General features: G+C 38.4%; 1 protein-coding gene across 2 annotated transcripts in view; it reads right to left on the bottom strand.

Annotated features, from left to right (window-relative positions):
* Positions 1–12,803: 12,803 nt before the first annotated feature.
* The window catches only part of PLOD2 (procollagen-lysine,2-oxoglutarate 5-dioxygenase 2), a 175,869-nt gene continuing 169,010 nt past the window's right edge, over positions 12,804–19,662 (bottom strand). For both annotated transcript variants that reach the window (XM_040349105.1, XM_040349106.1), the window contains 2 exons: positions 19,521–19,646; positions 12,804–15,832 (listed from right to left, as the gene is read on the bottom strand). In XM_040349105.1, coding sequence (XP_040205039.1) covers positions 15,677–15,832; positions 19,521–19,646 — 282 coding nt within the window. In that variant the 3' untranslated portion in view covers positions 12,804–15,676. The remainder of the gene's footprint in view (positions 15,833–19,520; positions 19,647–19,662) is intronic.

The raw sequence follows: 19,662 nt of genomic DNA, 5'->3' as shown, positions 1-19,662 counted from the left end.
TCGGTGAAGGTAGGTGGACCATTAACAGCTTTTATCACAGGATATTATTTCACTGGATGTTCGTGGCAATTGTTGTGTTGCAGTACACTACAGTTCTATGGACTCATATTAGCAGCACATGAATTAATTTAATCTATGTTATTGTGATTATTTTTGGAATATTGTTATTATATTTATTTATATCATAATTATGATCAAGTTTAACTATTAGGCACCTGTCACGTTGGGGACTTGATGTTTAAGTTGTTTTGTGATATTTAGGTTAGATTAGGTAGGCTGGTGTTTCACTTGCTATTCATTTATATATTTAATTTATTTTCGATTATAGTTATTACTTTTAATTAATAGCTTTTAGCGCACTCACCCATTTTTTTGAATCAACTTTGCAGCAGTGGCATCCACTGTTTTTTTGAGGTGCAGCTCATATTTAGTTTAATTCTTTGTTTAATTGCACATTTGGCACGAGATAAATTTTTACTTCATACAACAGTAGTGTGAGCACAGGCTGCAATGACAATATACCCCTCAGGAACGCATTCATGGCACCCTTGGCCCACAGGAAGTGGGTTTAATGACCACTAGCAAATCATTTAACATGAGACTGCCTCCCTCTAGTGGCAGAGAGAATCAATTGTAAGGGGCAGCACTGGATTTAAAGCGGGAATTCACCCAAAAAATTTTTTTTAACATTAGATTGATGCTAATTTTGTCAAGGGGAATAGGGTGTGTTTTTAAATCAAAGCAGTACTTACCGTTTTAGAGATAGATCTTCTCTGCCGCTTCCGGGTATGGTCTTCGGGACTGGGCGTTCCTATTTGGATTGACAGGCTTCCGACAGGCTTCCGACAGTCGCATACATCGCGTCACGAGTAGCCAAAAGAAGCCTAACGTCGGTGCGGCTCTATGCGGCGCCTGCGCACCGACGTTCAGCTACTTTCGGAAAATCGTGACGCAATGTATGCGACCGTCGGAAGCCTGTCAATCAAATAGGAACGCCCAGTCCCGCAGCCCATACCCGGAAGCAGCGGAGAAGATCACTCTCTAAAACGGTAAGTACTACTTACACCCGATTCCCCTTGACAAAACGAGCCTCAATTACAATTCCAGTCTGAACCTAATGAGTTTTAAAAATGTATCCTCCCCCTTCTTACACCTTTGCTGACTAACCAATGAAAAAAGATGTATATACTTTTTTTTAGCTTGCTCCAGTTTGATGACATGATCCGGATTCTCTATGTCAGCCAGCAGATTAGAGGAGGGAGCGCTGAAAACAACTGGCACATGGAAGCCCATGGATGACCTCACTGCTCCTTTAATTCCCAGCTGTTGGTAAGGGCTTCCTCCTCTCCCCTGCAGCCGCTGCTGGCTGACACGGAGGATTACATTACTGGACCAGACAGAGCTAAAAATAGATAAGTAAACACACCTTTTGTTTATACAGCATAGGTGTGGGGAGGGGACATTTTTAAGTCTAGTTAATGTCGGAAATTTACTTTAAATAGCATAATTAAGCAGGCATAATTAAAAAATGTATATAATTCTTCACTTATACCATTTGCTTGGACAAACCATAGTGCTGTACTAACAACATTCACCTCTTTAATTCGCAAGACCCCATATGGCTTATCAATAATTCCATATTATCACATCCATCTCATTCCCTAGACCTAGAGAAAGCTTCAAAGGAATATCTGGTTAATAATGCGACTCCCGACATCTCCGCAATGATACTTTGGTGATCAGAGGTGTTTGTATTCGCCAGGCTTCTTTAAAAAAAAAAAAAAAAAACGCCTAATGCAGAAGCAGAATTTAATTCTGCACATGCGCTCTTCCAATCTAACCCCTCGCCAGCGACAAAATTAAAATTAGATAGAGCATGCCTTGATCTTGACCTTTTCCTTTCGGTCTCAGCAGATAAAACAATACATAAAGCCAATAAACCTACTGCAAACCTTGACCGTGCTCTTAATAAGATAAATCACGCCTAAACCAATACGATTGAAGATATCACAAGATACGTATACCAGTAATCCTATAAAAAAAATATACGTGCCTTCCAAAAACATCTTGCCTCCCTATATAACAAGGAAGACCCTCTAGATCAGACCTCAGCAGACTCCTGCTTTTCACAGTTCACTCTCCCTCCCAACTATTTCCCCTGCTCATGGCAAGTGTCTTGAAAACCCTATATCCACTAGTGAACTCCCGATGGCCATTAAATCCCTTAAGTTGAATAAACGCGCCAAACGGTAAGAGCCCAGGACCGGTTTAACGGTTTTATATTATAAAAAGTTTATTGACATTCTGGCTCCGATAATGTGTTCATATATGAATGGCTTAGGGGAAAAGTGGGACATGAGTAGAGAAGCTATTGAAGCTACTATTACTTTGATTTTGAAAGAGGGGAAGGATAGCACACTGTGCTCGAACTATAGACCCATCTCTCTATTGAACTGTGACACCAAGATTTTCTCTAAAATATTAGCAGAGAGGATGAAGGGAATAATGAAGGACTTGATTCACCCCGACCAGGTTGGGTTTGTACCAGGACGGGAGGGGAGAGATAATGGGATAAGAATGTTAGCCATCCAGAAAATTAGTGATAGTGGAGCCCCAGGTCTACTCTTATCAGTAGACGCGGAAAAAGCGTTTGATAGAGTGGACTGGGGCTTCATATACAAGACATTAGAGAGAATAGGAATAGGCCCAAAAATGTTAAACCGGATCAAGGTATTGTATAATAAACCTGGGGCAAGAGTAAAAATTAATGGGACCCTTTCAGGAGTGTTTGAACTTTACAACGGCACAAGACAGGGATGTCCTTTATCCCCCCTATTGTTTGTCCTAGCACTAGAACCATTATTAAGGAGAATAAGGAAGAATTCTGATATAAAAGGCATAGAAGTAGGAAGGGAGGAACACAAACTCGCAGCCTACGCGGATGACATCCTGTTTTATTTAACATATCCGAGAACAACGTTACAAAATTTACTAAAACTAATGAAACAATATGGAGAGCTCTCTAATTTCAAAATGAATCCATCTAAATCTGAAACCCTTACTATAAATATAGCTAAGAAAGACCAAAATAATTATCAAAAGGAGTTCCCATTTGTGTGGGGGAAAAAGGAAATAAAATATTTAGGTGTAAAAATTACAATCTCAAAAGAGAGGATGTATAAAGTAAATTTCATACCCATGCTGGAAGATATTAAAATTGAACTTAGTAGACTCACTGCAGGTCAGATATCCTGGGGAGGGAGAATGAATATTTTTAAGATGGTAATCTTGCCCAAAATCATGTATAAGATACAGATGTTACCGATTGCTTTACCCCAGAAGTATTTTAAGACTCTACAATCGATTTTATTAAAATTTGTTTGGCAGGGTAAAAAAGCTCGCATCAGCTGGGCAACCTTAAAAAAAAATAAGACACAAGGGGGATGGGGAGCACCAGATATTAGAAGTTATTATGATGCAGTAATTCTCACAAGAGTGATAGACTGGATTAGGGACACTAAACAAAAAAGGTGGGTAAGCATGGAATACCAGATGAGTAACGTTCGATTAGGGAGTGTTAACTGGATTCCAGATAAATACAGGGAGTTAGGTAAACAATCACATAGTATTACACGGCATGCTATCAAAATCTGGGATAAAGTTCACAAGAGGGAAAAATGGGATTTCAATTCACCATTTATACCATTAAAAGAATCAAAATATTTTGCACCGGGGTTGGAGAAAATATTTGGGAAATGGATTAAAAAAAAAAATGCTCAGTTGAAGGATGTCATGACGCAAGATAAGTTAAGCACCTATGAGGAATTAAAGGACAGAGGGGAGGTAATTGAGATAAACGAATGGCGGTATGGCCAGTTAAAACATTTTTTTGAGGCCCTTCCACAGCCGTGTAGATCTGCGGAAGATCTACGTCCCCTCGAGAGAATCAGTCAAGGAGAAGCAGGGAAAGGAGTTATCTCTAAAATCTACAAATATCTAATAGAAGTAGATCAATTGGACAGTCCACCATGTATTCGGAAGTGGGAGGAAGAATTGGGTTCCTCTGAGTATTTTAGAACTAAAACAAATATGGAGAAGAGTGCATACCTCGTCAGCAAATTGTAAAATAATTGAATTAAATTATAAATGTCTGATGCGGTGGTATATCACCCCAGACAAGGCTCACAAATATAAGAAAGAAGTCTCAGAATTGTGCTGGTGCGGATGTAGACAGATCGGTGATATGGCGCATATATGGTGGCAATGTCCAAAAATTAAAGGGTTTTGGAGAAGGATTAGACAGTTAATTACTGAAGTAACTGACAGAGATTCCAGATGACCCCTGGGGATGCTTGCATCAGAGGATTAGATTACCTATGAAACAATATCAGAAAAGTCTACTACATCATCTTCTAACAGCTGCCAAAAGCCCGGTAGCGAGTCACTGGCAAGATAGGGAAAGTCCTCCCATTAAAGAATGGTGCAATAAAATAAACTCCATTCAAAACTTAGAAATTTTTAAGGCTAAGTGACATAGATGGCTTGGAGGAATATGAAAAGACCTGGTCTAAGTGGTTGGAGTTCAAACATTCCATGATATTCGCGGAGCTAATGGGTGCATAGGGCATAGGACCTTGTCAGATTCTTTTGAACTTTAAGGTTAGATATAACATAAGAAAGGTAATAATATAGAAAATAAGAATAATCAGAAGATACAGAAAGGTAACTGGAGGTCCAGGGGGAGGGAGGGAAGTGGGGGGGCGGAAGGGTCACAATAATAAAGGTAGAGAATTTTTAAAAAAATGTGTTAAAGTAAATAAAATATATACGTGTTTCTCTTGGATACAAAAAAACATATATATATAAAAAAAAAGTTGAATAAACACCCAGGACATTAGCTGCAATTATTCCAATGATACCTAAACCCCAATCTCATGAAACATCTTGCTCTAATTACAGACCCAACTCACTGCTCAATTTAGACATCAAACCTTTAGCTAAAATTTTAGCAACTCGCCTAAATATAGTTGGCTCTCTAATACATAGAGATCAAGTAGGTTTCATCCCAAAACGTCAAGCGGGGGACAATGTACGTAGAGCGGCATTACTTTGTTTCAAGTCTTTAGATATCAAAAAAGCATTTGATACAGTTTCTTGGCCCTACCTATGCTATGTTCTACAAAAATGGGGATTTGGCCCTCATTTCCTTAGTTGGATCTCCTCTTCATATGATAAGCCTAAAGCATATGTAAAATATGCAGGGTATAAATCAAACACTTTTGACATCTGCAGAGGTACAAGACAGGGTTGCCCACTATCCCCACTTATATTTGCCTTACTTATTGAACCCCTTGCCCAATCAATTCGCTCTGATCCCTCAATCAAAGGCCTTGAGTTGGCTGGACACCATCATAAAACCTGTCTCTTTGCAGACGACATTTTGATCTTTATGTCCTCACCACATATTTCCACTCCTACTCTAATCTGAAAACTTGATCATTTTGCTCATATTTCTGGCCTAGTCATTAATCCCCAAAAATCTATGGCACTAAATATCTCCCTATCCCCTGCAGATGTCCAACTGGCACAAGCAACTTTCCCTTTCTCATAGTCCACTACTAGTCTTCCATACTTAGGAATTTTACGACAAATTACCAATTTATTAACTCAATGGTCTTCTCTCCCTATATCTTGGATTGGTAAAATTAATGTTATAAAGAAGACCATATTACCTAAAATTCTTCATCTCTTCAGAGTTTTACCCATCTCGGTCCCAACATATTTTTTTTAAGAATAATGCAGCGTTAGTTAACTTTTTTTTGTGGTTCTTCAAAACCCCACTTGCCCAAACATACATTATATCTTCCAAAACTGCCATGCGACCAGTGAAATACCACTTTGGGTAGCCCTGGAATCTAAAGATTGTGATCCATTATCAATCTCCAATCTCTTATGGTTACAGCCCTCTTGCCGGAAAAAAACGTACAAATCCGATAACTAAACAAACCCTTGTAATATGGGACAGATTTAACATTGTTGTGTGGCTTGCAATCCCCTCATAATGTGCTCTTTTCGTTCCTTAAAAATCCTCTTTTTTACCCAGCTTGGAAATTGTCTAAAACCTTTAAAACATGGACCATCTCTAAATTGACTCAATTATCCGATCTTTCTTCCTCTAATTCCTTTAAAGCATTCTCTGAGTTATGCGATAGTCATGATCTTCCAAACTCTGAAATTTTCCGATATCTTCAGATTAAAAATTTCTATATGCCCAATATCCAAGGAAGACTCGCACTCGATAAATTATCATACTTTGAAAACATATGTAAAAATGACCCTCATGCAAAAGGACTCATTTCGAACATATATGTCCAACTAATTTCTAAATCGGATTCTAGCCCGCCCACATATTTAGCCAAGTGGGAATCTGACCTTGGATTCTTTTTGGAAACAGCAATATGGGATACGATCTAGACAACTATGAAATCTTGAAAAAGGTTAGGAGTCGCGCTAAGTAATACACTGATATGTATCATACAAACAATGTGAATATGTGAAAGAAAAAATAGTGCTTCAAACAGTCCAACAAATGCAAAGAAAGATGAGGACAATTGGTGCAGGTATGAAGTCCATAGAAGCACAGCAGGAAACACTGAATCCCAAGTGTGAATTAATTTCATCAATGAGTGATTGACAAACAGGAGACCTCCACCAACGAGTAACACAGACCCTTACCAGAGTCTCTGATCTCTATGAGATCAAAACCAGCATATCTGAGTAGACAGCCACTGTCACGATAGAGATGTATGCAATCCACCATCCAGTCAGTATAATAATGAATGTAGGCTCAATCCCCCATAAGATCACCAGATAGGTCACTCCGGAACATAGAAAGAAATCAGGAACAGCCCATAGTGTAAAACTGTTACAGGATTTAATAGGTAAAAAATAGATGTACACTTACAAAATAGTAGATATGTACAGGCATTGGATAAAAAACAGCCGGCCGGCCTGTTGGAACGTGTGCCCGTATCCTACGGGTCCTCGCACGTGTAACGCAGTGACGTCAGAGCGCATAAAATCTTCCACTCAAAATATAACTGCTTTAGAAACCAACTAAAAAGTACTTACACATTGGTACTTAGTTTCTACCAGAATTGCTAAATTATAACCCAACTACTCATCTTCCTTTTTTTGAGGCTGTACTGACCCTAGGGGGAAGGCATATTCTGCATGATTGAGACAATATTTGCAATGTCCATCCTTCCTGATCCTTTGATTGCACTTTTGAATTTAAAGCCAACAAATCTTTCGAGTAACCAGTTCAAGCTAAAATTCTACAGATCACTACAGCCGCGAAACAATCGCTAAAGCCTGGACAACGCATACCCTGATATTAAATAAAAATAAATGTAAAATTAACCAAGCCATGGTTCATGCCAAAACAGAGGCTATAACGCATGACAAAATTCCTAAATTTAAGAATATATGGCTTCCTTGGACGACACATTATCCTTCTAATTTCGATGTAACCTTATTGATGCCTGGGTAAATTTCTCATGCATTTTAATTTCCACACATTTAACATATGTTGGAAACATGCCCTGTCTCGGAGACCCCTTCTCTTTCATTTCCATTCCTCTCTCCTCTTTTCTTTCTTTTCTAATCTTATCGCTATTTTACCTTTCCTATATTCCTTTTTCTTTATCAGGTTTGCATAGCGTTACTTGGAATTGTATCTCTTGCTTATATGTTACTAACTGTTGGAATTTCCTCCTACTTGAAATAGGAGAGCGATAACCCCTCAGCACTTTTTTTTTTTACCAAGAACTTTAGACATTCTCAAATTATATTTATTTTGAGACTCCATTATTCTATTATAGTCTAGGTTTAGACATTTATGCTTTCTTAATACTATAAAAAAAAGTCTGAGTTGACAATCTCTTAAAGTAAGAGACAACAGTATGTTTAGTGATATTATAATGTTATACTGTCTGTACCTTACTATTGTATATTCCTGTATCACTTTTAAACCTGTTCCCTGACTTAAACATTTCAACAAACAAATTTGACGAGAAAAAATATATATAATTTACCCCCTTATTTAACTCTGTATTAGTTCATTAAAAGTAAATTTAAACATGCTAAGTTCATCTTCCTAATATGAATATATTACATTTTTTTATTTCTTACATAATTTATTTAAAGAACACTAACCTAGACATGTCCTGAAGAAAGGCAAAGGGCTGCGTTTACCTAGAGTATATAAATAGTAGGTATCTATGTATTCAGCCAAGCTACAGTACACATGAAGTAAAGAGGAATTTCAGTGGAACATAAACCTGAGTCACTGGCTTGAAGGAAAGGTACTGTGCAATGTGGTTTGCTTAGCACAAGCAAGTCTCTGTTCAATGGTGTCTGGCTCAGCCCAAGAAAAAAAGAAAGAAAAAGCAAACAAGAGCCTCCTTCACATTCATCCTCTGTTTACATCTAGACATTTAAACAGCATTATCAAAGAAGACGACGCACCAGTACTATGTGCTCAGCGGGGATTTTTTTTTCTTATGGTTCAATTTAAATATACAATTGTTCCCTCTCAAGTGTTGAATGTTCAGTAGCACTAACTGACTGATGCCCCTGTCAGCTCAGCGGGGAAGATCGCTGTACTAACATTGGATCAATAGTACAGCAGCTCAGACTGAAGCTGTAAGTTTTTTTTTTTCATTCATAAAATCTATTAGTGTGTACCAGACTTTAGTCATTATTGGGGAAATAGTGCCTGCAAAATTTTAAAGGACAACCCTCAGGCTGGGTTGACACTGGTATGACATACGACTTTGGAAGCACATGTTGCATGACGTGTGTAAATAAAAGGTTTCCTATGAGAGCTGTCTTAACTGGTCCGACTTTGAAAAAGGTTCCTGCACTACTTTGGTCCGACTTTTGATTCGACTTCAATGATAGTCAATGGGCTGAAGTAGGACCAAGTAGGATCCTTGTCCTAACCATCCGACTTGTGACATCTGACATGGTTATTACAGCAGCAGTAAAAGAAAATTAATGTTACACTGGGATTGTTTTGATAAAGGATAAGTCAGACTATGACAAAGTTGGATCAAATTAGTATCCTGTTCATTCAAGTCAGAGGGATGTAGAACCAATGTAGGGCCAATGTAGGACTGATGTCACAGAGCAAAGTAGGATGAAAGTAGGATGAAAGTCGTATGACCGTTGTGTAGTATCAGTGTGAACCCAGACTAAGTCAAGCTCTCTTACAATCTTGCAAATTAATACTGCAATTATGCAAATCCACTGACCCAGTATAAAAATTGGGCAACTAATGTGGGTAATACGTGAACGCCATATCTACCAACACATGGGGGGTCCATGGCTAGATACACCTGGTCTTTGCCCGAGTGAATGTAGTTATGAGATTATTGCAATGTCCAGAGAGACCATAGAGATGAAAGTACTGGTTATGTTGTATACTGGGTATGGATTCCCTGCTTTTTTTTTTAGGTCTGTCTTATTTTTATTGGAAGCTTTTGAGATGAGAATATAATGTATGTTCATTAAAACGGTCATTACGCTCCTGCATTGCTGTATTCTGTTTAATAAAACGTTCTTGCATAAAAAAAAATAAAAAATCATCCATACCATTTAAGGTTTAGCATCAAGTAACAGAATTGAGCGTATTTATATTAAAACATTCATAAAGCCAAAACATAGCATGTTATCATTATAGATGTTATTCTGCATAGCAATAATGAGTTACTTGAACTTCTTCAGTGTCGTTGAAAATGTAAAGCCAATCAATAAAATGTATTAGTTAAATGCTTTTTCAAGGAATTCTGTGATTTTGTAAGGGGAAATTGTCTTTTATTCTTAAAAAATACAATATGTTATCGGAATAGATGTGCTGCACAGCAAGTGACCTGCTTTGATTGCTTGGCTCCAGCCCCTGTCAGTTTCATCACTGGAACTTCAGCAATGACATCACTGTGAGAGGCTGCAATAGGAACATTATTCTTGAAGGGTGCAGTGCAGTCACCTCATGCTTTAACAGAACCAATGGGTCACTGGAGTTTTCACTAAGCACACTGGCTCTGGACCTCACAAAACAGAGTCTGGAACAGCTTAAGAATCTACATACATATAATGGAATAAGAGTGCCAACCATTCAACAGTCTAATAAAATGTTATAATGAAAAAATATTTATAGCAGAATAAAGATGAAGCATTTGAGGATTGAACACATTCCCCCTGATGAAGGGGGGGGGGTGTATTTGGCCCCCAAGAGGCATTGGATTTAATCCTTAAGGCAGTTCTTTTTTGGATCTCAGAAGAGATGACTTGTCTGCCCAAATAAAGTCAAACTGGAGTGGGACTTGTTTTGAAAGGTTATTGGTACTTTAGGAACATTTTGGAAGACCCGCATTATAGTTTGCACAACAGTAAATCGCCACCACACTCAGATTTTCTTAACTATGAAAAATATGGCCTAAAACTTGGGACTAAAACCACATTATCTGCAGCCACCTTCATGCCAAATAGGTAATCTATTCGAAATTTCAGAAATATCATTATCCTTTTTCATAGTATTTATTTTAGTAGAGGTCATGGAGACAGCAGACAGGGCCCACTAGCCCTCATTGTTATTTATTGGCTATGGATGCAGAATCTTTCTGGGCAGCACTTCCAACTGAGAGAGATAATCTGTGCCCTTCAGACACAATCCTTCTGGGTTTGCTCTTGGGGTATGTTCTTGGCTTCAGCAGGAACCTCACAAAAGAACATAGACTGACCAACCTAACCACTAAAATTGCAGTCTCTTTTTGGCTACATTTATACCCCTTGCATTCAGATCGACTCATATGTCTTGTCCACTCCATTTCTGACCCAGTTGATTGGCTAGCCTTATTACAAAAATATATTGGTGATTGCCACAAAAGGCTCACTGAAGTGGAGCGTAGAAAGGTTGAACGTGACATCTGCTTTTTATCAGTACACATAGACCTGATGTTCAGAGGAGTATAATTATTGACACACACTTCTAGTAATGTATAAACTGCATGTTTATAGTACATTATTCCAAATAGTATCAAGATTGATTGCATTGTTAGACAAAACAGCATTTTAGAACTTTTTCTTATGCATGGCAATGTGTACTTGACAACATGATGGTTGGGTGGCTATGTGGCAACTTGGCTATAAAGAAGTCTGGTCCTCTGTACAAGATTTACTTCTATAAAATTAAACAGGTTTAGAAAAAAAAAGGTTATAAAGATGCAGTTAAAGTAAATTGCTGTGGCTCATTGATTTGATCACAATATAATTTTATAAAAATAATTAATTTACTGATCGCATAAAAAGTAAATGTGATTTTCAGCACTAAGATTTTTCATTCCAGATTATAAGCAGTGCAAAAAATAAATACAACATAAATAAGTAACAAAGATTATCACACACAATTCACTGGCTGCAAAGATGAACAGCTGTTTGGCTTGGAAGGATGCAGCACTTTGTGCTATGAGAGATGCATGTAAATTTGTAAACAGATGGCTGTTCACATCTGTAAAGCAATTGTGGAGTAGGAACACAATGGTTAGGCTTCCTCGTTGCATTTTAGACAACATCCTGCTTAGCAACCCAGCTGTATTGGATAAGATTGATCGTTTATTATTTATATGCAATTTGTCAAAATTCAATTTAACATGAAAACCAAATACATGAAAGAAAGTTTCTACTATACGGGAGTTGAACAGAGGGGATTCAGTTCAGTCAAGTCTGTCCAGCAGAAGGAACTTTTGCCTGTTTTGGCATTACTTACCAGGATTCAACTGTCTTGACAGAGGAGACTTGTTTATATGATGAAAGAAATGATAGCCTCAATTTACAGCCGTCACTCTGGGAGTTCCTGCCTTCCAGCCAGTATTGGCTGAGTATTGCTTTAAACAGCAGTGTGAGGTGAAAAACCTTAAGCCGGTTACTAAAGAGTACCCTTAATGCTATAGTTTCAGGAAAGAATACAATTGTGGGAACATGCAACTTCCTGTCCTATTCAAATTGTCCTACAGTGCTTAAACAATTCCTGGAATAAAAAACCCACTCTCATCCTTTCTAAACTACTGTCATATTCGTGATCTATAGGGATATACATGCCGCCTGAATGTATCCTTACCCGTCAAATGTCTTCCCTCTGTTATGAGACCTGAAAAACTGCATATTCTGTGGGTGGGTCTGTTGTCCGGAGGTCATGGGTGGAGTCGTGATGTCAGTAGACTCCCTGCCCTCCTCTACACTCCCCTTTTCAGCATGCATTTTCTTCTGTGTATTTCTTACACTAAATTCTGCTATGATCATTAACATCCAGTCAAAACCCAGAAAAGTAACCACATGACTTCAGCATGCACAATCAGGTGTAGAACAGCCAAACCTGGGAGAGCTGCAGAAGAAAGGAGTGGAAGTAGGAATTAAAAAACAATGCCCGTCTCAGGCTCTTACATGAGATATGTAAATCAACTGTCACTCACAGCAGGGGGGAAGAATTGAAAGGGTTTTCTCCATTTGTCTGTTTTATCTCACTGAAAAAAGATAAGAGGATTGCTCAGAGCTGGATTAACTCTTTGTGGCAAGACTGGGCACAGATGATCTGAAATCCTATACAATACATTGTGCCAGCCAAAAAAAAAACACATTCTATGGACCCCCAGATCTCACCAGGGTCCAAGACGGATACATGAAGGAGCATGGTGATTAAAACCCAGTAGAATCTGCCCCATTAAAAGAAAACACCAGACAAAAACATTTTAAATTAACATTTATTTATCACAAACATAACATCACTGACACTTTAAGGCTGTTCTCTTCAAGTACTGCAAATAGAAAAAAATGCATATTTGCAAATATTGCATAATGCTAAATTTTGAAAAAGTTTTATTCTTTTTTAAAAAGAGACCACCTTGATTGAATAAAACACAAAAGCTAAACATCGGACTCGAACACAATTTCAAGTAAATTGAAAAAATTCACGTCATCAATCCAGCGATGCACTTTTAGAGAATGCATTGTTTAAAAAAATAAAAATAAATCAGCTACAGCATAGCAAATGTTTTGATGTAGTAACTTAAACAATGGAAAAAAAAAAAAAAAAAGAAGGACTTGTTGAAACAAAACTTGTCTAGATTCAAAAAAGGCACTTTGTAGTGTGAACTATGAAATATTTCAAAATAAGAAAAAAATCTTTCCGTCTAACTAATTGAAACTATTCCTGTTGGCATTTTATCTCATTGGCAAAGAATCAGTTAACGGTTTTAGGCACTTTGGTCATTTTTGCAGCATTTTGGAACTGACTGATAAAGTTATTTCACTTTATCATATAAAAAAAAAAAGTAAAAGGTACAGCAAGTGTTTATATTGCAGCCAAATCAGACTGCGGCTCTATCAGAGTGTTTGCATTTAGTGTCTCAAAAGGGACAGAGCATGACATGTCAAATCGCATGCCAAATCGCCGGCAATTGCACCATCCGACTTTGCGGCGCCGCACCGTTTCCCAAAAGTAGTTCCTTTACTCCTTTTGGTGACTTCGGGAGACGATTTGTATAGACATCTGTGCATGAACCCGCACAGATGTCTGTCAAATCGCTCCCGAAGTCAGACTGCATTGCCGTGTTGAAAACGTGCGAGTTCAGCTGAACTTTCATACCTGCAATGTGAACATGGGCTTAAGGCATCATTATTGCTCAAAGGTGACATCTATTGGGCCTTGGCTGCTTGTGGTAAAATAAATACAAATGGCTAAATGAATCATTATACAATAAATTAGCACCATGTAGGAACAACATTGAAAAACTGGTATTACCTTTTCCATCCACAATAACCAGTAGCATATTCAGGCTAGGTTTTTGGGATATTCAAAACGTGCTAACTTTTTTGCAGTGAATTAAAAAAACATGTGGACATTTATGTGACCTGAAGGTTTGATAGAAAGGGTATTTATTGAAAATGTCATATTTTATTTGCAATTGTTGTGTTTTAGCTGTTGGCTTAAAGCGTTTGTTACCCCAACATTTCATATTCTAAATATGCGCCTGCTGTATCCTGTACTTGTTTGAGGATGGTATCTTGTTCTCTTTGTATTGCTTCCTTTTTATGAAATCACTTGATCCTGCTAGTCCCTCCACTTTTTGATTAAAAACTGACCACATTAAGCAGTAGAACCCACCCTGGTCAGACTTGTCCTGACACGCCCCCGCTGCACAGCCATTCACTGCTGTTTGGACGGGAGAACCGCCATTAACTGCAAGCGCTGATCAGGTGCTAGTCGGCTGCTGGTTTTGAAGTATGGTCGTTCGAAAGAAGCTGATCATTAGATTAGCTTCTGTCAGACAGGCAGTTGTATACACGGGTCAATAATCGTCCGGTTTCCACTGTAATGGCCAATTTTGGTCGATATTCAGCCCGTGTGTACCTGGCATTAGAACATGCACCGCAAGCCTACACCACAGATTGGTTAGGCTTGATGTGACCAAGATTCCATCATGTTATTATAACATAGCATTGTTTACAATATATCCATATCTATGCACTTTTTTTTATTATTTATGAAGTGACAGCAATGGAACATGTTGTTTCTTTGGAAAAATAAATCTGCCACAATAAATATATGTACACTGACTCCATCATTGCAAATTTGCATTAACATGTACTTTTCTACAGGTTTAATACTGCAGACTAACAGATTTTGGAAGGTAAAAAAGTATATTAAAAAGGAAATCTGCCTATAAGTAAAGCACCAGATTCAGAATCAGTTGTAAGATTCTATTTCCTAACTCATAGTTTCTGTATAGAAGTTCCCAGGCAATGGCTTATGTCGCAGTGAACCTGAATGGAAGCTTCTGAGATGGTCAGGGCCATCATTGATGAGCCTTGGTCTCAGTTTGACATCAGTTTAAGAGGTTTCCAAGATCATTCAGAATTTATTGAAAAGGTACATTTGAGCTCCCTATGACCTGTATTTTACCCACTTCAAGTGGAATATGTATTCTTATAGACTTATATGGTAATGCAAAACCCACTAAGCGTATGTTTATTTTGCTTCATAATAGATCCCCCTATGTTTAAAAATTGACTGCAGTGCAAAACAAAATACAAACTTGTAATATCCATTTTTAAAAATAACAATTTCTAAGGGGCTTTTTTTCTTGTTGCCACTGGGCATTACTGCTTGAACTTTTGGCATATATTAACATTGCCCTAAATAAATCAGTGACATTAACTATGCTCATCTGTTTCATGGGCTGAACCATGCTCCAGTGATGTCTCCAATTCCTACTCAATTGATGGTTGAATACCACTTCCATGCACAAAAAAAAAAGCTTACTTGTTTATGTGCTTGTTTTATGATGGAACCTCAAAATCTTATTTGTTTTATGCAGTATTCAGTTGTCTGTGTATTCTTGGAGTTTTAAAACTGCAACATGGGGAGTAGTGGGGGGGTAAATCCCATATGGAATTCAGAATGTGTATTTTTTTGTTCCCCATGCATTTTATTTTTCCATATTCTTTTAAAACAGTAGTAAATATTGTGATCCGAATTAGAAAAAAAAACTATAAATAAAAAAAATCTAAAAATGGTCAAAATAGTTTGCCGATGAGTTCAAGAGTCTGCCAGAGTTCATGGATCAATAAAAGAAACTGCAATATATCTTGTCCCATTTGTCACAGGTAGTCCTTCGTGCAAGTGTGTGAGTCGCCCTGGGTGCATAAAGCTCCACCCCTTTCTTGGTGAGTCAAGTGAGCAGTTATACCTGGAAAATCTGCAACCACCTCCCTGCATGAAAAAAAAAAAAGATCACACATGTATTATTTCACAGAAAGGAATTGCTGATCTTTTAATGATTTAAATTCAACCCAATTTTAATATACATAAAAATAACAAACATTCCACTCAAATTTAATAATAGTGCTTGAAAAAAAAAATCACTATTTTAGATATTGTTCAATTTTATTACTAGGAGAGGCTTTCCTTTAAAGGGAATCTCTTAGCAAAGCATCAGGAGAATATGCATTTCTGTCAATAAAAGGGATTCTTCAAAGCCACGGTAATGATTTTTTGCTTTTGGAAAACATCTTTCTATGTCCTAAAAAGAAAATATTGTATCCAAGATCCACTGGCAAAAAAACTGCTGTCCATTTACGAATGGGGGTGTGCTACAGTATACAACTTTTTAAACATCAGTAAACCTAAATTATAACTTTTTATATACAAATACACACACACACACCCCATGTTCTTATATAAAAGCAGCTTAAAACAATATATACACAGGCAGCACTTTGATGTCACAAAAAAAATTCTGACCACCCTTGTTGAAACTGCTGGAGACCAAACAAATGTGCTTATAAGCATGAGATTGATAAGCCAATTTTACAGACTTTCATGCAAGTTGGAAATTCTTTTCAACAGGTGGTCTTGGCGTCTACCTTGAGACATGCAACTGCAATGAGGCCTGAAATGACAGGGGGCTCAGTAATGCCTGTATTAACAATGATTTACCCAGGCAACAGAGAGGTAAGAGGGTATATTAATTATTATGGGGCCCTGTCACAAATAGTTACTGCCCGATACCTGATTATTATTAGTGACACTAATACACATGTGTCAAACACAAGGCCTGCGGGCCGAATCCGGCCCTCCAAGCCATTTAATGTGGCTGTCGCACCTCTCCTGCATTTGGTCCTCCTCCAGGCCCTTACTTTCTGATTTCAAGCAATGCATCCAGCTTCTTCCCAGCAGCAGTATAAAGCCCCATAAACACGGTCAGACTTTTTGACAACAAACTTCAAAATGAGAAAGTTGTCCAAAAAATCCTACCGTGTGTACGCTCCATTGGACAAACTTTTTCAGTTTTCATCGGACAAAGGTTCGCTCTGCAAACGGACAAACTTTTTGGCAACAAAAGTCCGACCGTGTGTACAGAAATCCATCAGACTTTTGTCCAAAGTACAATTATGCATGCCCAGAACCAATGTTAAAATCAACCAACAATAGCAGAAGTTGACCAAAGGGTGGCGGTAAGGAACAGAAAAGAGCAGAAAAAACATGTGATGTTGGGAAAGCTTTAGGAAAGTTTGCAGAAAAGTCAGAGCGTGTGTATTCTATGGGTGTGCCCGGCCAACTCCCTTCGGACAAAAATCCATGGAAAAGTTTGTTTGAAGTCCGACCGTGTGTACAAGGCTTAAGGAAAGGGGGGGGTGCACTGTGATGCAAGGGAGAGTGGGGGACTCAACTTCTGATGGTGGAGTGGCTTTTGACATCTAATCTTACAGATACAACCGGCCCTTTTGAGGGCAATCATTATGCTGATGCGGCCCACGATGAAATTGAGTTTGACACCGCTGCTCTAATAGATCACATTTCATCACAGTTACTAAAAAAAGTGTATTAGCTTCTGCTTTACATGACTGGAACTTGTATTTAACTAGCCCATTAAAGTGGAAGTAAACGCGCCCATACTTTACAGCCAAATAAGCTGCCATCTTTACCTCTATTTGGTCGGCAGTAGCCATGGTACTGCACATCAGTTAGGACACCAGCCATTTGATGGCTTGACAGTTCACACTTGAGCATATCGGAAATGCGCGCAGAAACACATGTTCCATGCCAAGAAAACAGGCGTTTTGTCAAGTAAAAATGCTTTTTGGAGCAGAGGGCAACCCATTTAAGTTATTTCTGCTGCTCAAAAAACAAAAAAAATGGAGCTTCAGGTTAAGAGCACATATGCAACTGGGAAAGTTATCATCCAAGGCATGCATTGAATGTAGCAGTTTTAGGAAACTAGTAAATCGATGGCTTTAGCTCCACTTTAACAATATTAGCTTTAGTAAGAATTTGTCCATTCAGAAATATGGATGCTACTATTGCTGAAAAAGTTGCAAGTAAATTTGCAAAGAGTCAATATTTAGAATGTGCATGAAACTAGCGCGTCAGACTCCGAACAAACAACGGCATAGCCAGCAAACACTGATCAGCTGTGATTGAACACAGCTGGTCATAGGGTAAAGAACTGCTGTGATTTGCTCTTTGCCCCGATCTGTGATCAGCCGTGTCCAAAGGACACAGCGATCAAAGACCTGTGCCGATGCATGCCGCAGTGGATGCACATGAAACGTGATTTCAGGACATCCGTAGACACCCTCCCGACAATGTTAGACTGTGCTGTAGCCGTCTTTCAGTTATAGTGCGGGTGGGAAGTGATTAAAAGTAGTTATAAACCTCAGACATGAAATAAGAAAAAAAAAGGTACATCTTTCTATACTGTGACCCTGTCCCTCTCCAAGTCTCTGAGTGCCATTTCTCTCTGTTGCCCGAGTCCTCTCTTATAAGCAGAATTCAGTTATGGCAGCTCTTTGACAACAAGAGTTAAAACGGTGACAAGGGAGGGAGCTGCAGGACTCAGCCTGTGACTGTTTTCCATGCTGTGTGAAAGGGGGCGTGTCCCTTCCCTCAAATCAGGGCTCAGTTGTGGCGGCTGTATGATATCTTCAAAACCCCACTCCTGCTCTTAGAACTAAAAGGAGAAATTAGAATGATCTACAGAAGAAGTGTCTGCAGATACACAGCTACAACTTATGTACAACGTATGTAGGAGGATTTACTAGTCACTGGGTATATGTAAGGGTTTACAACCACTTTAAACCTCTAGACCAGTACATACTCAACTTCTCCTTTTCACGAGAAACCACCCCATATAGGCTACAAGTTTCTTTGGTCATATTAAACACAAGGCTCTTCCCCCATGTGACTGTCCTAGTTCTTGGTGATTGGTCCAATGCTGTCACACTAAATGAGTCGCATGCTTCCCCATACTCCAAAGAGCCAGGTATTTTTTTTTTCTCCTGGCTGCTAAACGTTGGATATGTGATGTTGAGGAAGGGGGATTCATGTAAACTTGTTGTTTTCCCTTAGATAGGTAAATCACAGTTTTGCCTTAAACAGCACAATTTTAAGACAGGGAGGGATTTATTTCAGAAACTGCACAAGTGGTACATAAAAGTATCCTAGTACTTGGCAAAGACTTTATTTTACACCACTAAGGGGGAGTAAACTGGCCACTTCACATCACACCAATGCCGCTTTAGGGCAGATTTAGACGTTTATCTAAATCTCCCTTTCATCTGAAGTCTGATCCATGTTTGAATTGTGTTTCAGAGGAAACTGAAGGTGGTGAAGACAGATGGTTATGTGACACCTCCTCACTGCCTGTTATAACCCAATTTTTAGAGACAAACACGACACAACCCTGTGCATTTGTAGTGCTTCCCCATTTGCTAGAGTGTTTAGAATTTGGCAGGCCTTCTGCCCATCACTACATCGCAAGTAAACTTTGCCGTGGGTGCGAAGTATCGTGGACGTATCATGTTAAAAAAAAAAAAAAAAAAACTTCTGCTGCCTATTGCAGCTTAAGGGAGGGAGAGTAGCAAAAACATGTCTCATGTTACTTTTTTCTCAAAATTACCTGAAAATCTTTATCCTTTTTGTTGAGAGCTATGTTGATGGTAAATGTTGAAGCATCATGATGAGGTCTTAGATAATACTGTCGAGCAGGTGTATATTTCACCACAAAGTTGAGTAAAGCTCGGCCCTGAAAAGGAAAATCA

Source organism: Rana temporaria, chromosome 4 (genome assembly GCF_905171775.1).
Source record: "Rana temporaria chromosome 4, aRanTem1.1, whole genome shotgun sequence".
In the NCBI taxonomy this organism is placed as follows: domain Eukaryota; kingdom Metazoa; phylum Chordata; class Amphibia; order Anura; family Ranidae; genus Rana; species Rana temporaria.
The sequence above is the reverse complement of the archived record's forward strand: the minus strand, read 5'-3'. Positions and strand labels throughout refer to the sequence as shown.